The 24,843-nt window shown below is 41.2% G+C and overlaps 2 protein-coding genes and 1 long non-coding RNA gene across 25 annotated transcripts in view; 2 read left to right on the plus strand and 1 right to left on the minus strand.

Moving 5' to 3' along the window:
* Nucleotides 1-4,703, plus strand: part of ANKRD27 (ankyrin repeat domain 27) — an 85,524-nt gene extending 80,821 nt beyond the window's left edge. For 6 of the 9 annotated variants that reach the window (XM_081510446.1, XM_081510447.1, XM_081510449.1 and 3 more), the window contains 4 exons: nt 369-480; nt 1,774-1,852; nt 2,040-2,112; nt 3,366-4,703. In XM_081510446.1, the coding sequence (XP_081366572.1) occupies nt 369-480; nt 1,774-1,852; nt 2,040-2,112; nt 3,366-3,596 (495 nt within the window). In that variant the 3' untranslated portion in view covers nt 3,597-4,703. The remainder of the gene's footprint in view (nt 1-368; nt 481-1,773; nt 1,853-2,039; nt 2,113-3,365) is intronic. The other 3 variants (XM_081510448.1, XM_081510453.1, XM_081510454.1) reach the window with 1 other exon arrangement.
* A 2,564-nt stretch (nt 4,704-7,267) lies between these two features.
* Nucleotides 7,268-13,863, minus strand: PDCD5 (programmed cell death 5). 4 transcript variants are annotated; one of them, XR_014059566.1, is made up of 6 exons: nt 13,183-13,863; nt 12,760-12,797; nt 10,525-10,586; nt 8,736-8,827; nt 7,750-7,821; nt 7,268-7,451 (listed from the first exon to the last, which is right to left on the minus strand). XR_014059566.1 is itself a non-coding variant. In XM_081510468.1 (6 exons), exons 1-6 carry the CDS (start codon nt 13,770-13,772, stop codon nt 7,404-7,406), a joined length of 378 nt encoding a protein of 125 aa, XP_081366594.1. In that variant the 5' UTR covers nt 13,773-13,863; the 3' UTR covers nt 7,268-7,403. The 4 variants fall into 4 exon arrangements, 3 of the variants coding, with proteins under 3 accessions (XP_081366594.1, XP_081366595.1, XP_081366593.1); XM_081510468.1 differs by having other exon boundaries at nt 13,707-13,863; XM_081510469.1 differs by having other exon boundaries at nt 13,183-13,514.
* A 95-nt stretch (nt 13,864-13,958) lies between these two features.
* Nucleotides 13,959-24,843, plus strand: part of LOC145513608 (uncharacterized) — a 95,524-nt gene continuing 84,639 nt past the window's right edge. For 4 of the 12 annotated variants that reach the window (XR_014059570.1, XR_014059576.1, XR_014059573.1 and 1 more), the window contains exons 1-3: nt 13,959-14,134; nt 16,526-16,590; nt 23,755-23,928. This is a non-coding gene — a long non-coding RNA (uncharacterized LOC145513608). Of the gene's footprint in view, nt 14,139-16,525; nt 16,591-22,727; nt 22,848-23,754; nt 23,929-24,843 lie in introns of all 12 variants that reach the window. The other 8 variants (XR_014059571.1, XR_014059575.1, XR_014059578.1 and 5 more) reach the window with 5 other exon arrangements.

Here is a 24,843-nt window from a genome sequence, read left to right on the forward strand (position 1 = left end):
ATTGACATATTTTAAACATTCAATTTAGCACTTCCTCAAATGATGATGAGTATCTTTTATTGAGTACTTCTACGTGTTGGGCGCTCAATAACCTCACAGTAACTCTACAGTAATAGGTCCTATTCTCATCAACCCAGTTGCACAGAGCAGTGAAACTGGGCCCAAAGCACTAGTACAGGGCAGAGCCGGCCCCCAAATGCGGGGCTGTTCTCCACCACTTTATGGCCTCTAAGTTTTGTCTGTAGAGGCTTCTTAGCTTTTCTGCCCAGCCACGCCAGCATTGACGCTTAGGTTAAAAACAGGCAATAACCGCCTAAGAACGAATTAAAAAACTCCGTCATTGTTACCTTTCCCTTTTCAACTTATAGAATTCAAAAATAATGGAATTGCTTCAAGTTGTACCAAGCTGTGTGGCCACATTAGACAACACTGGTGAGACAGACCACAGCGAGTACGTCACTGTCAAGATCAGGAAAAAATGTAAGCACTCCCATTCTTTCTGGAATTCTCAGCTTGGGTTTATTTGGAAATTCATGAGTGGTTGCCGATTTTCACATACGTATAAATGCAGAACGTAATTATAATCATGACTGGGGGTGGGATTATAGGCACCAAAGAAATGTATGTTATAGCCTGTTTCGTTGACTGTTTTGGATACTGGCTTCCCGGTTGATGGCCGTGCTTCCTGAGGAGGTGAGGAGGACACTTGTAGGCCTTGCCCTGAAGGTCAGGCCCCAACTTGCCAGCTTTGGGGGAGGCCCTGCCTCTGATAGTTCCATTCATGTCTCGAGTTCTAAATCCAAGCCTTTTTCTAAGCACTTCCTGGACATCTGGGATAAATGGTACCTTTAAACATTTTTTTAAAAAAAGAAATAGTGCTATTTGCAGCAACATGGATAGACCTCGAGATTGTCATCCTGAGTCAGACAGAGAAGGAGAAATATCGTATGACATCCCTTATATGTGGACTCTAAGAAGAAATGATACAAATGAACTTACAAAACAGAAGGAGACTCAGAGAAGGAACTTATGGTTGCTGGCAGAGGGGAAGGATGGGAGGAAAGGATAGTTAGGGAGTTTCAGATGGACAGGTTCACACTGGTGTATTTAAAATGGATGACCAACAAGGACCTACTGTATAGCACAGGGAACTCGGCTTAGTGATATGTAGCAGCCTGGATGGGAGGGGAGTTTGGGGGAGAATGGATACATCTATATATATAGCTGAGTCCCTTCACTGTTCACCTGAAACTACCACAACATTGTTAATCAGCTACACCCAAATATAAAATACAAGTTTAAATGTTAAAAAAAAAAAGATTTCTTTTTCAATCTGCAGGTCTATAGAGGTTGATGGTAATTAGAATAGAAGCTGCCAAACAGGGGTGGGGCTGAAGTATTTTCTTATTTTAATAAAAAAGTTATTATAGATGGGATCCTTGTTCAACTTTTAAAAAATTGTTGTAGTTTGAAGTGTAATAATGTGAATAAATCTATTCACATATCTGGGTAATCCTGAGGCTGTCTCATCCTAATTGGTTGTGGCTGGGGAGTATCAGTGTATTAAGGGTTTATTTTTGTTTCATGGGGGTTCACATAGTAATACGTAGGTATCTACTAACATGTTTCTGTAAGCAAATGAAATCCTTAATTTCCTAAATGTTGTTAAACTTTAACTAAAAGAAATGTTGAAAGTTTGCATCTGTACTATAATTTCTAAACAATTGTTAAACTACCTTGGAAGTTTTCAGATGTTTATCCTTTTATCTACAGGGAATTCAAAAATGTATGATCTACCAGATGAACCTTTTACAAGACAGTTTTACTTTGTCCACTCAGTTGGTCCATTTAAGTGAGTATAAAATTCGAGTTGATTTCTGTGCTTTTGACCTTAATTTTACTTACAACTCAAGCAGGTTATGTGCAGCTTTAATGTGTATAAATAAATCTGCACTCATCAAATGCTGCCACCTCGTGGCCAACCAGAATATTTTGCACCACTATCCTAAACATTTATTTTAGTTTGTTTTGGATTTCAGGGCAAGGACTTCAAAGGAGATTATGGCACGAGATAGAAGCGTCCCTAATCTTACTGAAGATTCTTTGCATGAGGTGAGTTATTAAACACTAGCTTATAACATTATTTTTTAAATCCTAGATTTTTCAAAACTAATCCTTGGAAAACACATTTCTTATTTCAATAGTCCCATCACTGTTAAGAGTTACAAACAAAATGAGTTCAGTGGCATGATTAAATATTGTTATATTTAATAATGCATTTCTGAGGTGAGAAAGGAAAAGTGAGGGAAAAGTGGCAGACAGTTGTGACACACGGAAAGATCCTGCAGTTCATAATATGCATACTAGGTGAACTATCTCAGATTTTACTGTGTAAGCTAATTCACTAATGTGTTAATCACTAATGTAAGGAAGAAAACATATCTGTATATAGACAGTTAAAAACCTTAGGAGTATGGTATAATGTTGCTCATATAGTCAATTTTGTTTGTGGCCATCTTCCTACAGCATTATTTAATACTCATTATAAAAGAAGCATGCTTTCCTTTCTGTTGTGCTATTAGGTGGCTCTTCTCAGAAAACATGCCTTTTCTTTTTTTTAATTGAAGTATAGTTGATTTACATTGTTAGTTAGTTTCTAGTGTACAGCAAAGTGATTCAGTTTTTCATATATACATATATAATATATATATTCTTTTTCAGATTCTTTGGATACTGAGTATATTTCCCTGTGCTATACAGTAGGGCATTACTGAAACATGGCTTTTCTTATTGTTGCTTGTCAATATCATACGTGCCTTATTTGAGAAATAGAATTTATAGTATGTGTGGCATAGGCTTGCTGGAACAAATATACTACAGTTCTAAATCTTTTAGCAAATTAAAGTGATTTTTGTTAATATGACTGATTTTGATTTCATAGTTAATCTTCCCTGGCTTTGTTAATACACCTGCTTCTGGGTGAAAAACCTGCAGACTGAAATACGCCTGGGTTCAAGTGCTAGCTTTCCCCTTGCTAGCTGGGGGATTTAAGGCAGATTGCTTAACTTTGCTGATCCTATTTCCTCAGCTGTATGCAAAATGGGGATGACAACAGTACACATTTGTTAGAGTTGTAAAGATTAAATATGAAAACATATAAACATATTTACATTGTGTCTGACATGTGGAGTACGCACAGGTCACACTTTCACTGCAGGGATGTTAAGAGTTGAAATTATGCCTGCAAAGTACTTAGCACATTGATGAGACCTCAAGAAGCACTTAAGGGTAGCTGTTAACTGTGTGGTGGTTGTTTTAAAAGTACAGTGCAAATGTGAAGTGTTTGAATTGTATCTTTTCTTTAGCCAGGGAGACAAAGAGTCACACGGAAGCACAATAAGCTGCCAGACCAGGGCAGGTCTGAGACCACTGACAAAGGAAACGATCAGCCGGAGAGGCCTGGACCGAGGCAGACTGCTCCCAGAAACAGGCGAATGCTCCGTAGACACACAGTCGATGATACAGTTGTACCCAAGGGCCCAGAGCCTGCTGGCAACCTGACCACTCCCCAAGAGGCTAGCATTTCCCAGTCTTAACAGTAATAAGGAAGAATTATCTACTGCCAAGAAGCAAATCCTCAATAAGAAGATGCTGCGCATGAATACAGCTTAGCACTAAATGAAATTTATTTGGCTTGAGAGAAAAGCAGAAAGGTCCTGAAAGCTTTTCTGTGGCTGACAGAAAGAATACAACAGAAGGTCATCACCATCTCTTTCCTCTTCAGAGGTAATGGATACACTTTTAAAAGAGATGGACAGAAATTCCAGTGGTGTCCAGATCTTTAAGACACTTCTTAAGTATTTGGATTCCTGGGTTACAGTGAGAGGTTTCATCACCAGATTCTGACCTCCTTCTACTGAAAGGTGCTAAACCTCTGTGATGTGTATGAACTAGCAAACCACAGGCTAAAAGAACTCCTCCCTCTGGGATAAGCTGAAGGAAAGCAATTTAGGTTTCACTGTACTGTGGAGGCTGGGCAGAAATATGGCATTTGAATAAAGAAAACAGGGCTGAAAAATGTCCCTTTTAAGACACTCTTGAACCCAAAGATGCCTAAATGCCATTTTGATTGCTCGTTTTAGTTCAAAGGCCACATATGACATGTTCTACACTATGTATGTGCGGAAAGCTGGCTATACTTTTTCTTCCAACGAAGTACAGATAATTGACCACTGCACTTATACATCTGTAGCAGTGTCTCTAGAAACATCCCTTGCCGTTAAGAGCCCCCCTAAACGTCACACCGGATGGATGGTTACTGAATTGGAGAGTAGACTTGGCACATCTTCTCTTAGTCTTTTGATTCAGATTCAAAACTTACAGCACAAACCAGGTCAAAGTAACTTTACGTTAGAATTTATTGCCACTTATTCCTTTTTATAAATTTCTATAGATTATATTTCTTATTTTTTTATGTTACTGATTAGTCTAGAGCTGCAAACATGGGTTTGTCCTGAGTACATTTTCAAATAACTTTGTAATAGGGAAATGGTTTTGTGCACATTCTTGGAAATACTTGTGTATGTACAGAAGGGAGGGGCTGATTATTTTTCTATAAAGTAATTTATGATTTTTAATTTTCTAATGTGCCTTGGATATGTGCCAAATGATGGGAAAGAAACAGTAAACTTTATGATTCTTGAGTGTGTCATGGTGTACTTTTTTTCATTTGTTCTATGGTGATGTTTCTCAGCCTTTCTGCTATAAACATGTGCTTGGTATGTGGAATCATCTTCTCCCACTGGATAGATATACATTTTATTTTTCAGCTAGAGATAGATGTGTGACTGAAACGTGTGAACTGGGTCATTTGGAGCAGATTTTCCAGGGCTGCTGACCTAATCCAGTAAGCACAGTGCTTAGGGCCCCCACAAAGGTAATTTCATTTCTTTTAGCATCAGAAGAATAAACTGAATACAATACAGCTACTTAGCCCAAACAGCAAATAAGCATGGTTGCTTTGGAAGTTGGTTCTATTTTTCCTCCTCTCCACCACTTTTAAACAAAACCACCTTATTGGCTAAAGTTGCTGTGCTGTTCTAGCATCCCGAGTAAGAGACTTGACACTGTGCAGTTTATTAGCACAGTCCTGTCCAAGATACAAATACATACATTTGAAACCACCTAATTTTGGGGGTGATACAGTAGTTTTGAAAACCTACCGTGAACCTATTTGCAGGGCAGGAATAGAGACGCAGGTGTAAAAGAATGGACTTGTGGACCTGGCACGGGGGGGAGAGGGTGGGACTAACTGAGAGTAGTGCTGATATATGCACTACTGTGTAAAATATACATACCTAGTGGGAAGCTGCGTATAGCACAGGGAGCTCGCCTCAGTGCTCCTTAATGACCTAGAGAGGTGGGGGGTGGGGGCAGTGGGAGACAGCCTCACGAGGGAGGAGATATATTATACATACAGTCGATTCACTTTGTTGTATAGCAGAAACTAACACAACACTGTAAAGCAACCATACTGTGATTAAGAAAAAAATATTAAAAAAGCCAAACTTTCACATATACCCTCCATAATTCTAACAACTGCCCTAGCTGGTAGGAATGTGAAGTGAGGAGGTTTATGGAAATAAGGGGGCTAATTTGCTTGCACGGTCAGAGCTGGGCTCACGGCCTGGCTGGCAGTGTCACCTGTTCCCAGCTGGGTGTGCCCTTCACCTGGAGATAGAAATACCATGAATGGGACTCTTCATCCTGGGGCAGAAGTTTCCTCTTGAGCTATTCTGGTAATCAGCAGGGTGAGCAATGTGAAGTGATTACCTCAATTATTTTTAAAAACATGTGTTTCTAATTACTTTCTCAATTAAAACTAAATTTGACAATTCAGAAATTGGTAATGCCAAAATTCCTATTTTGTATGAGAATGTTTTGAATTCAGAGTACTGTCAGTTAAATCAGAAAGGTGAGAATAACCAGCCCCCACCCCTTAGATGGAAACACATTCCACACCCCACCCCCACCATGTCATCAAGAATTTCTGTCCTCACTTTCCATTCTGGAGTGTCTGAATGAGGGGAGGTTTACAGTCCTTCAACACATTCACCTCAACAGCTGCCATAACAGTGGTTATTTTGTAAGAGAAAGCATGTAGCAAACTTGCTCAGAGCTGTCTAGTCTTCCAGTGTTTCTATGTAAAATTTACCTGTTAACTGGGATGATTTTTTCAAAATCCTTGATCAGATTTTACTTTGGTGATTTACTGTTCCTCTAAACTCTTTTTGACGTCCTTAATGGCTCTACTCATTTATTTGTTTACTCAGGAATACTAGACATGTATTCTAACATGACTTCACTAAATTTTAAGTCTGAAATACAGTAAAATCTCAAGTATAATTTAGAAATATATCAGCAGCGTCTATATCTCTAGCTAGAGACTGGGACTATAAATCACATTTTCCATCCCTTTTCCTGCTATTAATCCTACTGAGCTCATTAAATGTTATACACTTCCTCTGGAGCTGGGTCCCCCAGGACTAAGACAAAAGTTACACAGAACAGCTCACTTGAGAGTTAAGTTTATGATTTAAAGTTACAAGCACAGTTTTTCATAACCTGGTGGGAAAAAAGGACAAAAGGTGACACTTGCTTTAAGTTACCTGCAGCCCTATCAGTGAAGACTCAGCACATTTCTACCACAATAGTGAACTGCTAAACTGTCTCAACTGGACTTTAATCATTAGAAATTATTTCTCTTAAAAACATGTTTACTTGTGTTTAAGTATTATTACCAGTATGTCTCAGTTATTATGCTAATTTTTTTCCAATGGACGTATCCTCCAGTTACAGAGGTATTTGTTAGATGAGTTAATCTCAATGCTTTGTAAAGCAGATTATAAATGAAACCAAAGTTGGGAATTTTCCTTCATTAAATGTAAGGACTATCTGCAGGAAGAAAAAGGTCTTATCTGCTTCCAGAACCTATGTCTTGGAAATATAAAACTGACTCAGCTTAATCCATGAGTCTTAACACCTATGATGTTACAGACACTGCTATTTTCTTCTCACTGAAGATGTTGGAGCAACTCCTACTTCTGCGAAGGTTATTTTCCCACTTAACACTAATGTCACAAGTATGAAGGATATATTCATGCTGCTACACGTGTTCAAAAGCTTTTGATGGGAAAAGGACAAAAATTTAAAAACGCAGATCTTCTGCTCATTTCTCTATGGTAGAAAAACAACTTTGTCCAAATTGTTCTAGTTTGCATAACAAGTTTATTTTTAAAAGGTATATAGACAATAAACAAAGTAAACACACCACCAGATCTTAACGTCTGCCAAGTATTATCTGTCCTAGAGTTATTTCGTTAAGTTCCAATCTCTAGACAAATTCAATAATCATCATCTTCATCCGAATCCATTACTTTTCTTCTGTTGAACTGGGGGGAAAATTAAACAAGTACCATGTTTCATAAAACAACTCAGATTTTCTGAGAAAACAAATTCCTACCTACTACAGAAAGACATTTCTGTGTTTAAAATAACTTTAAGTGTTTCAGACCAACAGAAGAGCCTTGAAAATTAGACCCTCAAATGTATGCAACTTTCTCCCCAAACTTCCCTGTGGTGTAAAACAAAAATGTCTATGGGCTAAAATGGTTGACACACTACATGCAGATGTAACACTTATTTAAAATATCAATCTTTCTTCTGTCGTGTGCTTTAGGGGAAACTTACTTTAACTGTTGTTTTCTTTTCTGTTTGTTGGCTTACTTTCTCGAGGATTTCTATTAAACCTTGTTCTGATACCTAGGATATCAAAGAGAAAAACAGTGCTTTTTTAAAACAAAGAATTGACCTTAGCCAACTGAATTGTTTCAATCCTTCCAGGGTGTGGAGGTAGAGGTCAAGAAGGAAGGAGAATGGGACAGCTGGCTGAAACCACTGGTTAGAACTCTTGGTTTAAGTCGCACTTAAAATCTGCTCTGCTGGTCTTCATTCGAGGGAGGAAAAGTATCCATCAGTTAGCTTCCTCGGAAAATCCAAGGTTAACTGGTATTTAAGAACACCTTCATCACCACTAGCAGACAATGACAACCACCTACATCACTGTGTTAAGTGAAAGGGACAGAGAGATACTCCGCTTCTGCACCAAGACCTTGAGAAGCTTAAAAGCAGGAGACGAGTCACTCAAAAAAGATGACGCCGCTGTCACCCCTCCACACACGTTCTCGGCATAAAGGGTTCAGGGCAGGTCGAGCTCTGCAGGCTGTGGTGGCGGCAGAGGGCTCCCCAGTGCCGGTGGGGCTCGTCTGGATCTTGAAGGGAAGATCAGGGTTGCCAGAATATATCCTCCATGGCAGTACAGCAATGCACAGGATAACCAGGAAATCTAGCACTTCTTCATTTGCAAAACAAGCATAACTTTCCCAATTTTAATTAGTACTGCTGACAAATCTTGTTTCCATTGTAGAAGCAATTTAGGCTATCTGACCCTAATAGCCACTGGTTCCAGAGCAATGTCAGAAAAGGAAAGCAGCAGAGAATTTTAGAAAAGAGAGTTATCTTTTAGGATCTACGGTAGACACAACTATTCTCTCCTTTAAAAACTGCTTCAACAAGAATTCTGTAACCAGAAAGAGATGAAATTGACTTTCTGAGGATACATTTTGATAAAGTAGGTAACAACAGATTAAAACTGCCTCAAGGCACGTCAAGCTTACCTTCCCACTTAGTTGTCCATACCGTGCCATCTGTATAAGGTAATTCTCTACCGCTTTAGTTTTCTCAGGCTTTACAAGTGCTAAGTTACTTACTAAAAAAAAAGAAAAAAAAAAATATATAAACACACACACACAAACATGCACAGAAAGAAGTCAGAACTAAACGTACTTATTCCTTGAGGCTAAGTACTAACATTTCTAAAGCACTTGAGACTTATTTATGTCTTGAGACCAACAAGGTAGATAAGGCAGATGCTATTGTTACTCCTCTTAAAAAATGAGGAAACTACAGTTCAGCTTTGTCAACCTCAGTCAAGACCACAGAGAGGGAGTGGTAAACCAAGATTAAACTTGGGGACTCAGATTCTAAGCTCCACGCTTTAAAAACAAAGCAAAATCATGACTATTCCAGGAAGAGCAATTTTTATGTTGCATGCATGCATGCTAAGTAGCTTCAGTCATGTCTGACTCTTTGCAGCCCCATGCACTATAGCCCACCAGGCTCTCCTGTCCATGGGATTCTCCAGATAAGAATACTGGAGTGGGCTGCCATTTCCTCCTCCAGGGGATTTTCCTGACCCAGGGACTGAACCTGCATTTCCTGAGGCTCCTGCATTGCAGGCGGATTCTTTACCGCTTGAGCAACCAGGGAAACCCCCAAAAAGCAACCCGTCCTTGCAAATTTCTATATTACTACGCATATACAATCATGGTGATCCATCCAGGGCTGACTTCTAAGCTGGGCTTCAAGTTATAATACAGAAGATAATGTTTCATTCTGATCGGCTCATTTAATTATTTTTATGGTTTTCTTTTTATTTTTTGTGATGAAAAACACAACACAAATGGAGAATACAGGTATACCTCATTTTACTGAGCTTCACAGATACAGCAGTTTCCACAAATGGAGGTCTGTGGCACCCTACATCCCTGCTTTGAGCAAGTCTACTGACACAGTTTTCCTGACAGTATGTGCTCACTTCATGTCTGTGTCACATTTTGGTAATTTTCACATTTCAAACTTTGTATTGTTATTCTTATATATATTATGGTGATCTGTAATCAATGATCTTTGATGTTATTATTGAAAAACAAAAATTGTGACTTGCTGAATACTCAGATGATGATTAGCATTTTTTAGCAATAAAGTATTTTTAAATTAAGGTACGTCTACTTTGTTTAAGACATAATACTATTGCACTTAACAGACTATAAAACTTTTATATGCACTGGAAAGCCAAAAAATTTGTATGACTTGCTTACTGTGGTGGTCTGCAACCAAAGCCAAAATATCTCCAAGATCTGCCTGGACAATAAACCAGAGCCCCCATCACCCAGGTCAACTGCTAGCAGCATTCTGTGACTGACGTGACTGAAGAGTTATTTCCAATAAATTTTACCTAATCCAGTCATCCCCTGGTATCTGAAAGGACTGGTTCTAGGATTCCCTGCGGATGCCAAAATCTGAAGATGCTCAGGTCCCTCATATAGAATGGTGTACTACTATCAGCCCTCTGTATCTGTGGGTTCTGACTCTACAAAAATGGAGGGCTCACTATACGCACTTGGAGATCATTTCAATAGCAGGAGAGAATGGAGCTGGAACTTTTAATAACAATTTAAGTATGTTTCTTTAGGTTTATAAACCTAACACTTCTTACAAATAATCTGTATCTCACATGCTTTTAGGTTAAACAAGTATTTAATCTAGAGATAGCAATTATTTCATATACATCTCCCTATTCAAATAACTCAAGGCAGTTTTATAAAGAAAACTGAAGATGCTTACACCGGGCCCGGGCTGACTGATCCAGAACTTGGGCTAAGATACTGTTTCTCATTTCTGCTTCCCTACAACAAAAACAGATCAAGCAAAATTAGAACTAACCTGCCAGCATTCCTACTGAACACAGAAAAATTTAACAAGTGATTAATCCGTGTAATTTTCTTAGAGATAAAGAAGCTGAGGTTCATGGAGACCATGTTAAGGAGACACAGGTAACTGTGGTCAAGGTATGACCAGATTCCGTTTTAAGATTCTAAGTTCTAGTTTTGGGTTGGGAGGGGAGTTACAATTATACCCGTTTCTACTCTTGCATCTTCCCACCTATTCAGGCAGGAACTATTTCATATTCACAGGGCAGTGATTTCAAATTTTTTTAAAGCAGAAATTGTTTTTCAAATGAAGCCCTTCAAGGAACTTAATATGAACTTAACACAGAAAAAAGCAGAGATTCTTTGGCTGAATTAGAAGGCTGAATCCTCTGTATGGGGAAACAAGAAATAAATCATTATTCAGAAAGGAAAAGTGAGCATGCATCAATCTCAGCCCTGAGTGGAGAAAGAAAAAAAGTGTCTCTTGACTTCAAGCTTTAGCCTTGTAGGTTTGCTGTCTGAATTCCTTCTGGTAGCAGGGTGGAGGCAGGGAAAGAACATCAAGCAGAGAATTTTAAGAAGTCTAAGGTTAGAAATGACCCAAGTGATGGCAGAAGTAAAGGTAAATCCTCTTTGGAAGAATCCAGAAAAAGAGTGATCAATTATGTGACACATTTGAATTTCAGATATGTTAAAATGTGAAAAAAAATTCACATCTTCAGAATCAGGGAAGTTCATGTAGTAGATTTATTTTCTTCTTAGCACTATGCCAGGTGCTTACCAATCTGTCTTTCCCTCTAATGTGAGCTACATACAGAAGAGAAGGAACCTCTCCATCTTGCGTATTTCTGTAGACACAGCACAATGCCTGACCCGGAGCAGGTTCTCTGTAAGTATTTGATGGATGGATGAATGAGTTAAAAGGTAGGATGGGGGACTTCCTTGGCAGTCCAGTGGTTAAGACTCTGCACTTACTATGCAGGAGGCATGAGTTCCACCCCTGGTCGGGGAACTACAATCCTACACGCTGTGTGTGTGCTGTGCCAGGAGGAAAAATAAAAGGTAGCTTGGGGGCAGGGAGGGATAGGGAGTTAATAGGTATACTTCCAGTTTTGTAAGATGAAAAAGTTCCAGAAATGTGTTGCAAAGCAATGAGAATACAGTTAATACGACTGAATGATACACTCAGAAGTAGTTAAGAAGGTAAATTTTACCTTTTGTGTTTTTTACCAGAGTTAGGGAAAAAAGGTAGCATGATGGGATAACTAATAAACCTCCGAAGTGTGAGGTGCTCTGCCACGTGCTGATAAAATAACACTGAGAATAGGAAAAACAGTTAATATTTCTTGTGCGTACATGCTCAGTCACTTCAGTCGCCTCCGACTCTTTGTGACCCTATGGACTGTAGCCTGCCAGGTTCCTCTGTCCATGGGATTCTTCAGGCAAGAATCCTGGAGTGGGTTGCATGCCCTCTGTACCCCTGCAATCCTCACAACACCCCTATGAGATAGTCCTATTATTATGCTTATTTTAAGGTAATCACAGTTTAGCAGAGAAACATCAATCAGTAATTGCAATACAAAGTAGTAAGTACTGCGGGGTTCCATACATGCTTAATAAACAAACTAATAGCGATGGGTCTGGAAAAATCCCTATGCCAGGAAGAACTTTAAGATTCACACACCTATGAATATAACTAAAGTAAAAAGAAAAAAAAAAGGTGAAACCACCCTTCAGAGTTCAGAGTTCCCACAGACATAGAGAACAGAGCAAGAGGTTAGTGGCAGAGCAGGAGGTGGGCAAAGTGGGTTAAGGTGGTCAAAAATGCAAACTTCCAGTTATAAATAAGCCATGGGAATGTAATATGTAATGTATAGAGTGGGTGGTGACTATACTTAAAGAGTATTGAATTGTATATAGTTAATAGTATTGAAAATTGCTGAGAGTAAATCTTAAAAGCTCTTATCACAAGGAAAAAAAAATTTGTAATTATGTGTGGTGCTGGATGTTAACCAGACTTACTGTGGTGGTCACTTCATAATATAAATATGGAATCAGTATGCTGTACACCAGAAACTAACGTTAAGTCAATTATTTCTTAATTTAAAAAAAAGGGGGGGCCCTCTATATTCAGAGTTCCAGCCCATACCTGTGCTTTGCTTCCTGTTGTGCAGCATCGCCAGGATCCTGAAAAAACAATTTTATCTTTTAGAAATTTCAGAGGGGAAAAAAAATGAACTATTTTATTTGTTTCTGGTACCTAACAGGCTCCTGCAGTGGTAGAGATGGGCTTACAAAATAATTAAAAGCTGGGCCTCACAGAAGTAAAAAGATGTTTCCACTTACTACAACGTTTTGATGAACTTCTAAAGTCTCAATCTAATAGAATGTTTTAGAATACAAACAGGTATTAAGGAGAAGAGCCCCCTCTTACGAAACCGTATTTTACGTGTAAAGAATAATTTCTGGAAAAGAAAATGTGCTTCGGTATTGCGGACACTGATGATCAAACAACGCTCCCTTCCAGACTTATCCCGCTCCATCCCTAACACTTCACTCCCGGTTTCCTCACAGCAGAGTCATTCCTTGGGCGTTTCATCTACGGGTTTAGTGTTCGGTGAGTGCCTGGCCCTCCTCAGGACTGTCAGCTCCGTCAGGCGATGTTCCCCGCTGTACCCTTAGCACTTGGCACAAGGAAGACCCCCTCACAAGATGTCTGTCGATCCCACGGGTCGGACCAACTGTATTCTAAACAACATTCCGCTGGAACAGTAGTCAAGTAGGCTAGGTCCATCAGCTAAGGGCACCGGGAGACCGGAGAAGCTGAGCATTCTGCTCGGGACCCAAGACGGCCGGCCGGGTAAGAGACCGACCCCTGGCCGCGGACCGGCCCGCGCCCGACGCGCCAGGGGCAGCACGCGACGGGGAGAGGGGCCGAGACGGCTCGGAGGCTACCAGAAGGCCCCCGCGGGCGGAGGCGGGGTCCTTGGCCCCGGGGCAGCGATGCCAGGAGCCTCCGCCGGGGCCGCGCCCTCTACCTCGGGTGAGGGCGGCGCCCAGCAGGGGACGGGCTGGGCGGGTGTCGGGCTCGCTCACCCCGTGCTTCGCCTGCAGCTCTGCCAGCCTCTGCTTCCTCAGCGCCTCGAGCTCCTGCTCCGCCATGCTGCGGCCGTCCCGGGCGAGCAGCGGCAAACACGCTCCGACTGACTCCGAGAGAACGCCGACAACCCTCTGCGCGCGCACCGTTCTCCCCACTGCGCAGGCGCCCGCAGCGCCCAGGCATCACCAATCCAGCCCAGAGCTGCGCCGCCCGCCCCAGCCAGGGCCTGGGGAGAAGCCCGAATCCGCGATCGCAGGCGGTGGAACCTAGGGCAGAACTGCTGCCCCGAGCCTTCCCGAACTCGGTCCCTGCTCCCCGCTGCAAGCGTGCGCTCTGCGGAAGTGGGCGCCGGCAGGGCTAGGATCCGGCTGTGTGTGGGAAAAGATAGTAACCTAGAAACACGCTACCGTCAACAACTACAACTGTAGGTAAAATTTGTTGAGCCTATAATGTGCTAGGCTCCTGTTATCTCCCTTGGCGGATAAGGATCCGGGCGCTTAGATAGACTAAGTGAATGATGGAAAATGTGCTGAAACTGGACGGCAGTGATGGTTGCACAGTTTTGTTTTCCTCAGAGGTCACCAGGGTTTTGTCTACCCCTTCGGTCGGACGAACTGGTCTTCTAGAAAACATTAGGCTAGCAGGCTAGATCCACGTGGGAATTTAGCTCCCCGACTAGGGATGGAACCTATGCCCTTTGCAATAGAAGCCCGAGTCTTAATCACTGAACCCCCGATGAAGGTCCGTAATTCTTAAATTTGCTCAAAAATGTTAAATTGTACACTGAAAATGCATTGAGGGTGGAGCTGGAGCAAATACAGACTCGCTGTTCATCCTGCATGGAGAAGCCAAGTTAAAACAAACTTGGGAGGCTGAAGTTGGGAGTCAGAAGACGGCCCTGGCTTCCCTAATAGCTCAGTTGGTAAAAAATTCGCCTGCAATGCAAGAAACCCCGGTTTGATTCCTGAATCGGGAAGATCCCCTGGAGAAGGGATAGGCTACCCACTCCAGTATTCTTGGGCTTCCCTGGTGGCTCAGCTGGTAAAGAATCCTCCTGCAATGTGGGAGACCTGGGTTTGATCCCTGGGTTGGGAAGATCCCCTGGAGAAGGGAAAGGCTACTCACTCCAGTATTCTGGCCTGGAGAATTCCTTGGACTGTATAGTCCATGGGGTCACAAAGAGTCGGACATGACTGAGTCACTTTCACTTTCTTTCCTCAGAGGTTGGTGCAAGAGCTGTGAAATGTGGTGTGAACTCTGGGGATACTCCCAACACACACAAACATGCACACATACACACACACGCGCACACTCAGGGCTGTCCTGGGGTGAATTCCATGGCAGAAAGATTGCGCGATTCGGGCGTGGAGACATTGGTTCCTGTTGGGGGGAATGTCAGCTCCCTAACCCTGTGTCATGCATGTGCTTGTTTTTTGAGTTGTGGCAAAATATAATACAGCATTTACCATTTTAACCAATTTTAAGTGTAGAGTTCAGTAGTATTAAATACATTCACCTTGTACAATCTCTAGTACGCTTTTTATTTTGTAAAACTGAAACTATGCCCTATAAATAACAACTCTCAATCCCCTCTTCCTCCAGACCTTGAACCATTTTACCTTCTGATTCTACAGATTTGCCTGTGACAGGTACCTCATTAAGTGGAATCGCACTATTTGTCCTTTTGTGACTAGCTTCTTTCACTTGGCATAATGTGTTCAAGGTTCGTCCATGTTGTACCCTGTGTCAGAATTTTCTTCCTTTTCAAGGGTGAATAATATTTCTCCCTCCCTCCCTTCCTCCCTTTTCTTGAATATACTTTCTAGTCATTTTAGTATTTTGCTGGGTTTTTTCTCCCAAGGAACTCAAAATTTATCTGTATTGATTGCTTTTAATCTATTTTTATCTATTTCTACCTGCTTTTCATATTTCCAGTTACTTTCTTTTCAGTTTCTTCAGGTGAACATTCTGTATATTCATTTTTATTCTTTGTTATTTAGTAATGAAAACATTTAAGCAACGAATTTACTTGTGAGTACATATAAACATATATAAAGCTATATATATATACATAGTCTTATTTACATATCATAGTCTATACATATCAATAGTGTTATTTTCTCTCTTTCACAATGTCTTAAAATGGTTTCCTATTTTGTAAAACTATGGTCAAAATAATATGGTTTTTAAAAGTCACTTGGTTATGAGGAAAGGTAGCTATTCCTGACGCACTCCTTCCCAACACGTTCTTAGTTCCTCACAGGTAAACCTAGCTGACTCTGTCGTTATTCTTGCATTTATTCTTTTATTAACTATGTATTGAGATTAAAAAAAAATCAGGTAGTGAGGACAGGGAGTAGTGTCAGGGAAGTGTTCACTGAGATGGTGACTTTGGAATAAGGACCTGAAGGAAGAGAGACAGAGAGTCACAAAGATATCATATGGAAGAGAATTCCAGGTAGAAGGAACAGGAAGGCAAGGACCCTGAAGTTGGAGCCTACAATGTTTAAGGAACTGCAGGAATACCATTGAGGCTGGACTGTGAACTATGGGAATGGGGAGAAGGCAAATGTAGAATCATGAAATGAGTTAAGAGGATATATATTTAAATAATATACCTATGCTGTTATGTCTTCATTTATATAATTTAGACATTTTCCTAAGTCCCATGATGGATAAGGATTTAACACACTGCACAACCCTTATTTCTCTTCTTTAGTGTCTTAATACACATATTACTATTTTTAGTTCCAAAGCTGTTGATTGTTCTATCCTTAGGCAATACACTTACAACTTGTATTTCTTATTTCATCAGGTATAGACAGTGTCTCTTGACTCCCAGCTTTAAAAGATGAAGACATCAGCATCTCTATCCTCCCAGTAAGTTCACATCCTTTTATCCACATTCCCAGGTTCTATAATTTGTGCTACATCTTATTGATATTCTAATCTGTAATCATAATTAAATCTTTTTCCTTCCTTTTTATTGAGATATAACTGACCTACAGCCCTGTATAAGTTTAAGGTGTACAACATAATGATTTGACTTACATACATTATGAAATGATTATGACAATAAGTTTAGTGAATACGTATCATCTCATATGTTCTGTGCTCAGTAGCTTCAGTCATGTCTGACTCTTAGCAACCTATGGACTGTAGCTCACCAGGCTCTTCTGTCCATGGGATCCTCCAGGCAAGAATACTGGAGTGGGTTGCTGTGCCCTCCTCCAGAGGATCTTCCTGACCCAGGAATTGAACCCATATCTCTGGCATCTCCTGCATTGCAAGCAGGTTCTTTTCCCACTGAGCCACCTGGGAAGCCCCATCATCTCACATAGATACAAAATAAAAGGAAAAGGAAAAAATTTTTTTTCCTTGTGATGAAAACTTTTAGGATTTAGTCTCTTAACTGTTATATATAATATATGGCAATATTAATTATATTAATGATGTTGTACATTACATCCTTAGTACTTCTTTATCTTACAACTGGCAGTTGTAACTGTTGACCACTTTCATCCAATTCCTGCCCTCCTAAACCCCCTTCTTCGCCTCCAGTAGCCACAAATCTGATTTCTTTTTCTATGAGTTTTTTTTGAAGTATAATTGACCTACAACACTATGTTAGCTCCTGGTATACAGCATAGTGATTCAGTATTTCTATGCATTACAAAATGATCACCACGGTAAATCTAGATACTGTCTGTTACCATATGTGGGTGTGTGTACTCTGTTGTGTCCAACTCTTTGTGACCCCATTGACTGGAGCCTAAAAGGCTCCTCTGTCCATTGAATTTTCCAGGCAAGAATACTGGAGTAGGTGGCCATTTCCCAATCCTCAAACATAGATATCACATAATTATTGACTATATTCTCTATGCTGCACACTTCATCCTGTGACTCATTTATTTTGTAACTGGAAGTTTGTACTTCTTGATCTCCCTCACATATTTCATTTCTCCTTCCAACCCCTCCCCTCCTCCAGCAATCACTTGTTTGCTCTCTGCATCTATGACTCTGTTTTGATATTATCTATGACTGCTTTTCAGTTCCCTTGTTTCAGATTCCACATACAAGTGAAATCATATGGTATTTGTCTTTCTCCATCTGACATTTCACGTAGCATGGTACCCTCTAGGTCCATCCGTGTTGTTGCAAATGGCAGAATTTCCTTCTTTTTTATGACTGAATGATATCGTGTTGTTTATATATGCCTCATTTTGTTTATTCATTCATCCACTGATGGACACTCTGGTTGTTTCCATGTCACGGCTATTGTGTATAATGCTGCAGTGAAATTGGGAGTGCCTTTGTAAAAAAAATTAGCTAATTTTTTAAATGTTTTGTGGAACTGGAAAAGACATACCCTTTATTGTTAGTGGACAAGCTTGATACATACACAGTATAAAGCTATTTATATCTTCTATATACCTGTTAGTTTTTTTATATACCAGATCTATCAAAGACTAACGAATTATTTGAAGTTCTTACCATATACTAGGCTATGGTTTTTCCAGTGGTCATGTATGGATGTGAGAGTTGGACTATAAAGAAAGCTGAGAGCTGAAGAATTGATGCTTTTGAACTGTGGTGTTGGAGAAGACTCTTGAGAGTCCCTTGGACAGCAAGAAGATCCAACCAGTCCATCCTAAAGGAGATCAGTCCTGGATGTTCATTGGAAGGACTGATATTGAAGCTGAAACTCCAATACTTTGGCCACCTGATGCGAAGAGCTGACTCATTGGAAAAGACCCTGATGCTGGGAAAGATTGAGGGCAGGAGGAGAAGGGGACGACAAAGGATGAGATGGTTGGATGGCATCACCGACTCGATGGACATGGGTTTGGGTGGACTCAGGGAGTTGGTGATGGACAAGGAGGCCTGGCGTGCTACAGTTCATGGGGTCGCAAAGAGTCAGACACGACTGAGCGACTGAACTGAACTGAACTGTGTTTCTATAGATTTCTATTGTTTTTTGTAACAGTTTTGTACTCTTATTTATCTTGTAAGAGTTCCTAGTTAAATATGCATTTTCTGCGTTGATTAAATAACCTTTGTTTCAATTAATAGGACTTTTAAATTCCTGTTTCATTGACCACGTGTTTTCTCTCCTCTCTTAGTATCTCAAATTGCTTTTTAAAACTAAAAAAAATTTACAATGATATTGGATTTTATATTGATTTCCTGGATGTGATGCCAAAAGGGAACAAAAGTAAAAAATAGATATATTGGACTTTATCAAAATTAAAAACTTCCATGTAGCCAGGAACACTATCAACTTAACGAAAAGGCAACCTACAGAATGGGAGAAAATATTTGCAAATGATATATCTAGTAAGAGACTGATGTCTGGAATATAGGGAACTGCTACCATTCACCAACAAAACAAACAACTCAATTCAAAATGCGCAAAGGATTAAATAGACGTTCCTACGAAGAAGGTATACAAATAACCAACAAGCACATGAAAAGATGCTCAACATCACTAATTGCTAGGGAAATGCAAATCAAAACCACAGTGACAGGGAACTATATTCAATATCTTGTAATAACCTGTAATGGAAAAGAATCTGGAAAAGTAAATGTGTGTATATGTGTATATTCATATATATATAATATCTGAGTCACTTTGATGTACACCTGAAACTGACATGACTTTGTAAATCAACTGTACTTCTCCTAAAAAAAAATCAAAACCACAGTGAAAGACCACCTCACACCCATGAAAATGATTACTATGAAAAACAAAAACCCCAGAAAATAGCAAGTATTGAGGAGAATATGGAAAAATTGGACCCTTTGTGCCCTGTCTTTGGGAATATAAAATGATGCAGTTGCTGTGATTGGCTTCTCAAAAAATTAAGCATAGCATTCATTCCCATATGATCTGGTGATACACTTCTGGATCTATACTCAATGCAATTGAAAACAGGATCTTGAAGAGATGCTTGCACTCCCATGTTCACAGCATCATTTTTCCCAATAGCCATAAGGTGGTAGCAATCCATTCACCCATTGATGAATGAGTGAATGGATGAGCAAAATGGGCTATAGACATAAAATGGAATATATTCAGCATTAAAAAAGGAAGGAAATTGGAACAGGTGCTACAACATGGATGAACCTTGAAGATATTACGCTGAGTGAAACAAGCCAGTTACAAAAAGATAAATACTGTGTGATTTCACTTATATGAAGCACTTAGATGCTATGGATTAAATTTTTTCTACCTTAAATTCATATGTTGAAGCCATAACCCCCAATGTGGCTTCCTTTCGAGATAGGTCCTTTTTTTTTTTTTTTTTTTGGAGATAGGTCCTTTTTAAAAACATTTTATTTATGTATTGGGCTGTGTTGGGTGTTAGCTGCTGCATCTGGGATCTTTCATTGTGGCACATGGAATACACGTTAGTTGTGGTGTATCTGCTCAGTAGTTTCCATGTGCCAGCTCAGTTGCTCTGCGGCATTGGGATCTTAGTCCTTCGACCGAGGATCAAACCTACGTCCCCTCCATTGCAAAGCAGGGTCTTAATCACTGGACCACCAGGGAGGTCCCTGGAGATAGGTTCTTTAAAGAAGTAATTATGGGTGGAGCCCTAATCCAATATGACTAGTGTCTCTATAAGAAGATGATGCGTGCACGTGGCGAAAAGGCCATGTGGGGGCACAGTGAGGCGGTGGCCATCTGCAAGCCACAGACAGGGGCCTCAGGAGAAACCAGACCTTCCAGTACTTGATCGTGAACTTGTAGGCTTCAGGACTGTGAACAAATAGATTTCTGTTGTTTAAGCCATCCCCCCTGTGGTAATTCATTGTGGCAACCTTAGCAGACTAATACGCCAGAGTAGTCAAATTCATAGAGACAGAAGTATGAATGGAATGGTGGTTTTCAGGGTCTTGGAGGAGTGGGGAATGGAGAGTTGTTTAATGGGTACAGGGTTCAAGTTTTGCAAGATGAATTCTGGAGATTGGTTACACAACAATGTGAATGTGCTTAACACTGCGGAACTGGCTATTGAAAAATGGTTAAGATAGTAAATTTTATGTGTATTTTATCACAATTAAAAGAAAACAGAACAAAACACTTGCCTTGATGCTACAGCCCTATTTTTATCCTTCTCCTTTATAGCAAAACTCCTGAAAAAAAGTAGTTTGTATTTGCTGTTTCTACTTCTTCACTTCTCACTTTCTCCTGAACTGTTCCAGGCGGGATATTCTGAAACTGCTATGTTCAGGGTTACTGCATAATTCCAATTCATCAGCGGCAGTGTTGATCTCTGGCTCCTCCTTGGAACATTTGCCCTGGGGCTTCCTGGTTTTTTCTCACTTCCCCTTTGTAGGTACTGGCTGCTCCTCCTCCTGACTTCATCTGTGAGTTACCCCAGGCTCCTTTTTTGTCTTTATCTTTGAAATTTTTATAATTTTTTACTTATTTATTTTGGCTGCGCTGGGTCTTCATTGTGACACGTGAGCTTTCTCCGTTTGCAGCAAGCAGGCTCTCTAGTTTCTCCGTGGCATATAGGATCTTAGTTTCCTGACCAGCAATCCAAACTGTGCTCCCTGCATTGAAAGATGATTTCTGGACCACCGGGGAAGTCCCCTGCCCCAGGCTTTTAAAATTCTCTCCCTGGCAATCTCATTCAGTGCCACCTATACACTAGTGACTCAAATCCTATCTCCAGCCCACCCTTTCTTAGAACTCAATGTAGGACATCCATCCACCTACCCCACCTCATCATGAGGATATTTACCAGGCATCTGAAATTCATCATGCCCAAAACAAATCCTGGCTACACCTTGAGAATCTGTCTCTCTCCATTGTTTGTCATCACAGGAAATGGCATGCATGCTTGCGAAGTCGCTTCAGATGTGTCTGACTCTTTGCTACCCCATAGACTGTAGCCCTCCAGGCTCCTTCCTGGAGTGGCTTGCCCTGCCCTCCTCCAGGGGGATCTTCCCAACCCAGAGATCAAACCTGGGTCTCTTTTGTCTCCTGCACTGGCAGGTGTGTTCTTTACCACTAGAGCCACCTGGGAAGCCCAGTAAATGGTACCACCTTGCAACCAGATCAAAAAACAGGCACTATCATAATTGCACCCCGAAGGTCTTGGAGTCACCTTGACCTCTGTGTCTCACCCCACATCCAACTCACCTGAATATCTAGTTGTCTCTCTTGAAAATCTCTCCAGGGTCCAACTCCCCTCACCTCTTCTACTGCCTGTCTTGGCCAGGCAAGATTCTCTCATCTGAGTGACAGTGGAGACTTTTTTTAAAATTTTTTCTGAAACATATATATAAAGAAAGCTGAGCACCAAAGAATTGATGCTTTTGAACTGTGGTGTTGGAGAAGACTCTTGAGAGTCCCTTGGACAGCAAGGAGATCAAACCAGTGCATCCTAAAGAAAATCAGTCCTGAATATTCATTGGATGGACTGATGCTGAAGCTGCAACTCCAATACTTTGGCCACCTGATGTGAAGAACTGACTCATTGGAAAAGACCCTGATGCTGGGAAAGATTGAAGGTGGGAGGAGAAGGGGACAACAGAGGATGAAATGGTTGGATGGCATCACTGACTCAATGGACATGAGTTTGAGTAAACTCTGGGAGTTGGTGATGGACAGGGAGGACTGGCATGCTGCAGTCCATGGGTCACAAAGAGTTGGACACGACTGAGCAACTGAACTGAAAACATATATATTATATATACTATTTACCTATATATGTATACAAAAGCTTTTCTTTTAATACTACGCTTGATAAAGGCTTGAGAAGAACATTTTAAAAAGACAGAGAAATTGGAAAACATAAGCTAAATGAAATGGGAGCAGTGAATATGAAAGAGAAAAAGTGAAACAAACTAGATAAAAGTCAAAGATGGTCCAACTGTTGGAAACTTTTTAGTTAAATGAACGAATGAATAAATGCTTTGCGTGTTGAAATTAGTGATGTGAAATATAAATGTGTATTCCCGAGGACACCTTCAGAAATGTAATTGATCATTTTTCCCTGCAGGCTGCAGGTGAGAATAGGTGATCATATATCACCCAGAGAGCTGGCAGTTTCCCCATGCCCCTCTCGCCCAGTAGCTAATGTGTAGGTGTGGAGAAGCTTCTGACTGTGGCTGTTTGGAAGGTAAAAGAAGGAAAGAGATGGGGGAGAGGGAGGGAGGGAGAGAAGGAGAGGGGGAAAGAAGGAGAGGAGAGAAAGAGGACTAGGAGGAAGAAGACAGACTTCCCTGGCAGCATAGTGGTTAAGAATCTGTCTGCCAATACAGGGACGTGGGTTTGATCCCTGGTCCAGGAAGATTCCACATGCCGTAGAGCAACTAAGCCCATGCACCACAGCTACTGAACCTGTGCACTAGGGCGGGGAGCTGCAACTACCGAGCCCACGCTCTGCAGGTGCTGAGCTCCACGCACCCAGAGCCTATGCTCTGCAAACAAGAGAAGCCCCCGCCATTAGAAGGCTGAGCACTGCAACTAGAGAGGAGCCCCCACTCTCCATAACTAGAGAAAGCCTGCAAACAGCAACGAAGACCCAGCACAGCCAAAACGAATAAATAAAGTTTTTAGAAAAAGAAGAAGGGGAAGGAGGGGGAGGGCAGAGAAAGAGGAAGGAGAGGAAGAAGATGAGGAGAAAGAAGGAGGGGGAGGAGGAAGAGGGAGGGGAGGGTCGCCCCTCTGGGGGGCTGCCTCTCAGCACCACTGCTGTGACATATTTCAGGATGGACACAGGTGGTGTGGACAGGTCCTCTTTGTGTTTTCTGTCACTTGCAGTAGCAGCACAAACAGTCACAGTATCCCACACAGGCAGAGCCTACAGAACAAGTCTGTTCATCTGAATGTTCAGCCCCATCCTTCTCCTCCCAGGACTGGCCACCTGCTCTGCTCAGGTGCCCAAGGATTCCTGAGTCACCGAGTCTTGGTATCTCCTGTCAGCAGCAGAGGGAGCCCACACTCTACCGAAAGGGATGGAGTTTCCTATTAGAATACAAAGCAGAAAATACAATAACTGTTTTCTTTTTTTTTTTGCCACGCAGTGTGTCCTTACAGATGAAGCTTTAATCTGCCTCGTACATCTCTGTTGCTGTAAATTCCTGCTCCATTTATGGTACCATATGCCCCGATTCGCCGGGAGAAAGCAGCAGTGTGAGCTTGGCCTTCTGAGCTGTTGGTACGCCGTGTTGAATCGCGTATTATCATACACTTAAAGGGTATGTCTTAATAAGCTCTTTTATATCAGTTTATTAGTCGTGATCCTGCAGTTGATCAGGTAGGTCATGGAAGGGTAGCACGGAGCTCACTGACAGTTAGGAGATGTGAGGGCAGAAGGAAATGTAGGTTCGAAACACAACAGAGTGCAGTTCATCTGATTGTCTAGCAGCTGCTGATTCACCTTCTCATCTGTTTCTTAGTAATAGATACAGAATCTTCTCTGCTCAGAGCAGGCCTATTGTACATACAATTGCATACAGTACCAGAATAGTCCTTTCTTTTTTCTTTTTTTTCTAACTCCTTCCCAGGTGACTGTTAAAGGCACAGTGTCAGATGTCAGGACCCACAAGGCTCACTCTTAGGGCGAAGTCACACCATCCTTGTTCCTCACTCCCTGCTCTTTCTGGGAAAAAGAAACATGTTTGCATTCTTCCTCCCATTTCCCTCCCAGAGCAGCTGACCTAAGTTCTGAAACCACTCTCAGGAGGAAAAAAAGCCTCAGGTCCTGTATCCTTTACGATGACAGCTGTCATCTGTGCCTGGTGGAAAGGGGGACCACAGGAAATGTTTAGGAAAGATTCTTACCTGAAACCAGTCGTGGAGTTTTTGACTTCAGAAGCAGCTCTGACTGAGCTTTTGTGGCCACTTGCTGGGATGGCAGCCTTGTTCTGAGGATGGTCTCCGTGCCGCAGGGCAAATGTGCTGTTACCCCAGCTCGGACTTCCTTCTCCCGGCTGGAAAGCTAACAGGCCCAGGGCCAGTTTAAGAGCCTCTGAAGCCCCAGAAGCCTTTACTTTTGGAGACTCTACTATATAAAAAGTACAAAGAAAAAAATAGAAATGCACTACTGTCTCACATAATGATAATACATGAATGCATATTTGTAATAAATGACAATACGGGCATGGAAACTA

Source organism: Giraffa tippelskirchi, chromosome 7 (genome assembly GCF_054371585.1).
Source record: "Giraffa tippelskirchi isolate mGirTip1 chromosome 7, T2T-mGirTip1v1.2.pri, whole genome shotgun sequence".
Classification (NCBI taxonomy): Eukaryota; Metazoa; Chordata; class Mammalia; order Artiodactyla; family Giraffidae; genus Giraffa; species Giraffa tippelskirchi.